This window comes from Gobius niger (genome assembly GCF_951799975.1).
Source record: "Gobius niger genome assembly, chromosome: 9".
In the NCBI taxonomy this organism is placed as follows: Eukaryota; Metazoa; Chordata; class Actinopteri; order Gobiiformes; family Gobiidae; genus Gobius; species Gobius niger.
In genome coordinates this window covers 21,093,985-21,098,476 of record NC_136860.1, presented here as the reverse complement: position 1 = coordinate 21,098,476, position 4,492 = coordinate 21,093,985, and the positions used below count along the sequence as shown (strand labels likewise).

Genomic DNA, 4,492 nt, shown 5'->3' with positions numbered 1-4,492 from the left:
TAATTAAAATATCTCATAATTTGTATTTATATTTTACAAAAAAGTTGCTTTAAAAATAAATATTCAAACGGCATACCAGACTGCGTCCTATCTTATTGTGTCTCTCCTAAAATTGCCGCGGATACGTTGCTTTAACGCTCGTAAACCCGTAAAAGAAACGGGACCGAAACGGGTCCTTTACTGTGTTTACGTCCAAAGGTTTCGTTATAGCACGAGCGTATACTGCCACCTCTCGGTATGTTATAAATACTGCACGAGTGCGTCATGAAAATCTGGCGGCGCCCCCTCGGAGCTTAGTATAAAGTTCAACAGATAAATTATCCATGACTATACTGGAACTTCTTTCAAGATATTGGATTGTTTAGACAATCGGGAAAACAAAAATCAAGGCGCAATCACTAAATGGCCAATTTCCCCAAAAGTGAAGGAAACTCATTTTAAGTTAATAACTAATGTTTACCCTGTGAACCAATTTATTGAAAGATTTAAGTTTGATGTTGGCCATGTACATTTTGCAACCAAGACGTTGAAACTATAAGCCATTTGTTTTTTGAACGTCACTATACAAAGGTTTTCAGGAATTATTAATCTAAAATTGGATTAACCTTTTAGTGTCACGTGTTTCGTATTATATGGACAAATTGGACTCTTCATAATCAAATATCATTAATATCATTATACTTTTGGCCAAATATCATATACACTGCTGCAAATGGAGAGGAAATATGCTCTTTCCCCTGTTTTATTAAGTAAGTAATTTACAGCTCCCTAAGAACACTAGAGTGTTAAAAAAAAATGCACGGACGATCAGCCACCAATTTCCAAAATTGCTCTTATTCTAAGGAATATGCTCCGAAATAATCTTTATTTTGCTAAACGCTTTAAATGGGTTTAAATGTGTTGTACGCCCCCTAGCGTTGTACTTACGTAAGTACTTTCATAGTCTCTACGAGAGTTTGTGTCTTTTTGCTTTTGCTATAATAATAAAAAGAAGAAGAAGAAGAAGAAGAAGAAGAAGAAGAAGAAGAAGAAGAAGAAGAAGAAGAAGAAGAAGAAGAAGAAGAAGAAGAAGAAGAAGAAGAAGAAGAAGAAGAATTTTAAAGTATTTAAGTATTCCATTGATTTCATTGATATGCCCAACTAAACTTGTTACCTTGGTAGGCCTAAATGATGTGATGTTGAGACTAAGAAAAGTGTGCAATATGATAAAAGAAAGTGAAGTAAACAATTTTAAATAAAAAAAAAGAAATCTCATACGCGCGTGGGTTCATGCGGAAGTGACGTCAGAGCAGGTCAGCTGATCTTTGCTGAAGGAGAAAGATGTCGACGGAGAACTGGCTCAGGATGGAGGCTGTTTTTACCTCTGTGGTCGCCCTCTTCCTTATTGCTTCCAGCGGTAAGATTCCTGCAGTAGGAAACACAACACTCATGTTCAATGCGCGATCGTTTTATTTCATTGTAGTAACATTAACGTCGTCTCGCCGCCTTGACGTCTTTTAGCCGCTGCTGTCAGTGGACGTTAGCTTCCGCAATTACGTTACGCGAAAGCTTAATTCATAATATAAACCTTGGTGGTTAATGAAATGCTCAATGTTTTATATTTTACATCGTGTATATACATTGCATACGCGCTCAGTTTTGGTATTTCGAAACAACGGTCATCTGACATCTTGCTATGGAAGACAGAATTTACTGTCTAACGTTATACTAGCTAAATGTTAACCATCCTCTCTTGGTCTGCAGTAGTCTAGACCTCCTTACTACATTTTAAAGTGACTCAGGTTTTCCCTATTTGTGTAATATCATGTGACCCGTAACTTCCTTTTTATACACCCTCAGCTTTAAGTCACGAGTGTGTCTTTTGCGTGTTGCTGTTCAGACGGTAGTGTTAATTAGTTGTAGCATGGTGGTCTATACTTCCTGGCTGGACAATATATGTGGTATATTGTACAGAATTTCTAAAACAGGATTGGAAATGGGGACGCACTGATGAATCCTGCATTTTCTATTGACCACATTACTCTACAGTTAACTCAAGCTTGTCTCATCTGCATTATTGCCCCTGGCCCATACACAGGTGTACATGGAAACAGCTTGACGGTGCTGCAGGCTCCTGAGTTTGTCTCCTTCCAAAAAGGTGATTGGCCAATTTCTGGAGAGAAGGTCCCTGACTTGGTGGCTTTAACTATGGGCTTTTCTGTTCAAGAGGTAACCTGGAGTTTTTCATGAATTGCTTGCATATTGCTCTTAAATGTGTTTGTGCAATTATAATTACATTCTTCCTCAAGTGACCGACATTAATGTAGTAGTCTTGAATAAAATACTCTGGTGGTTCTTTTACCCAGGAGCTATCCTGGCCAGGCCTGATTGCTGGCCCATTATTTCAGCGTCCCAGAGCAAATGTTCTGGTTGTTGTGAGGGGTACAGATAACCTATCACTGACCCAAAATGTTGCCAGCTACCCCTTGGAGAATGTAAGTCCATAGTATTAAGACAAATCCACATTTATTTATGATTTACATAGGTCTCACTATCGTCTGTAAACCAATTATTTATTTTGCTTCACTGTTGCAGGCCGTGCCATTTAATTTGGATAATGTTGCAGAGACTGTTCACTCTCTGTTTGCTGAGGACACTCCCGTTGTGCTGCAGCTTGCACCCAGTGAAGAAGTAACATTCACCAATTTATTCTATTCCTTTACATATTTTCCAAAGTGACTAAATATTGTTGTTTTAATCAGAGGCTGTATATGCTTGGCAAAGCAAACGCTGTGTTTGAAGACCTGCCAGTCACTCTGCAGCAAATCCGTGCACGTCTCTCCCAAGAAGGCTCAATCCTGGCGTCTTTGCCACTGAACTCTCTCAGCAGGAATTCAGAGGTCAGTTTACATTAATCACATACACTGCATCTCTGCGCTTTTAAAAACTAACCAAATTCAAATTGTTCATTCTACAGGCAGATTTGCTCTTCCTATCAGAGGTCCAAGTACTTCATGACATAACCGCTTTGGTATGTAGACACTATCATCTTTTTTTATTTTTAACTGGCTTGAATATCTGAATGTTTCTTTTTCCCTTTAATATTAGCTACAAAGACACAGACATTTAGCCAAGGACCATTCTCCTGACCTCTACTCGCTGGAGTTGTCTGGCCTGGAAGAGCTGAGCAGGGTCTATGGCAAGGACTCGGCACAGTACAAAGATGCTACTGCCATTCTTTCTTCCGTCTTACAAAAGGTAAACAAAGGGTGATCTCGGAGCACATGAATAATTTGTCTACATGCTGATCGGTCTTTGTCATTACAGTTTGCAGACGATGTGTATAGTCTCTATGGCAACAGTGCAGTAGTGGAAGTTGTGACTGTGAAAACCTTTGAGGCGCCTTTGACCAGAAGATCTCGCTCTATTCTGGAGTCAAAGCAGATTGTACGTAAAACTTTCTTTTATTCTAGTATCTATTCATTGTATTGTCATTTGTGATTAGATTCTTTGTTAATTTCAGTTCCATTAAAACATTTGTTTGTTAATTTTATAGAGCAACCCTGGAAGCCCTTACAACCTGGCCTATAAGTACAACTTCCAATATGCTGTTGTGTTCAACATTGTGCTGTGGCTCATGATCGCTTTGGCTCTTGCTGTGATTGCTGTTGCTTACAACCTCTGGAACATGGACCCAGGATACGATAGCATAATCTACAGGATGACCAACCAAAAAATCAGGATGGACTAGGTTCTGACCCTTGTGTTTCCATTATACTCCCATTATCCACCTTGAATGTTTGTAGTGTGTGAGGTACTGTCGGTAGGGTAAGATGCGCTTTCAAATTTGTTTACACGTGTCCTTGATTCATGAAGTTCATTGCACATTAATGTATACACTGCAAGAGGAGAGCCTTCATTCCCAACAGCTAGCATCATTCCGTACCCTCTTCCTTTACTACTTGGTCCACCAGTGACGGCAACTGTGTTTTTATTGGTTATTGTATAAATATTGTAATGTTTTGAAGAAAGAATGTGTGCCTGGTTTCTGTGATGTGCTTGTCTGCTGTAAAAATAATAAGTTATAAATTATGTGTATATATTGAATATACAAAAGCATCCTATTGAAGATATTACTTGCTGTTGTCCTATTGTGAACAGAACTGTACAATGCTCATACTTGAGGAGTAGGTGTTTCAGGATACTAAATTAAAGAGTGATTGCCTGTTTTGAATTGCACTGAGCAATAAACTTCCATTCACTTCATCTTTAACACTAAAGTTGTGTTTTTTGCTGATAGCGAACATTTACTTTAATGTATGAATTAATGCTTCTTTTTTTTTAGTTGATTAGAAACAAAACATTTATTGGGTTTCATGAGGGTGCGTGCCAAATGTGGATAATAAGATAAGACTTCTCATTGTGGATTAGTTGAAATCGACAGTGAACGACCCATTTGGAGAACATTCATAAGAAAATGAAAGTATATGGGGAAACTGTCCTATTAAACAGC

General features: G+C 38.4%; 1 protein-coding gene across 1 annotated transcript; it reads left to right on the top strand.

Moving 5' to 3' along the window:
- Window positions 1–2,057: 2,057 nt before the first annotated feature.
- atp6ap2 (ATPase H+ transporting accessory protein 2) lies at window positions 2,058–4,216 on the top strand. Its single transcript, XM_079562428.1, has 8 exons — window positions 2,058–2,208; window positions 2,346–2,474; window positions 2,575–2,670; window positions 2,742–2,879; window positions 2,957–3,010; window positions 3,088–3,237; window positions 3,307–3,426; window positions 3,536–4,216. Exons 1-8 carry the CDS (start codon window positions 2,188–2,190, stop codon window positions 3,728–3,730), a joined length of 903 nt encoding a protein of 300 aa, XP_079418554.1. The 5' UTR covers window positions 2,058–2,187; the 3' UTR covers window positions 3,731–4,216.
- Window positions 4,217–4,492: the final 276 nt, after the last annotated feature.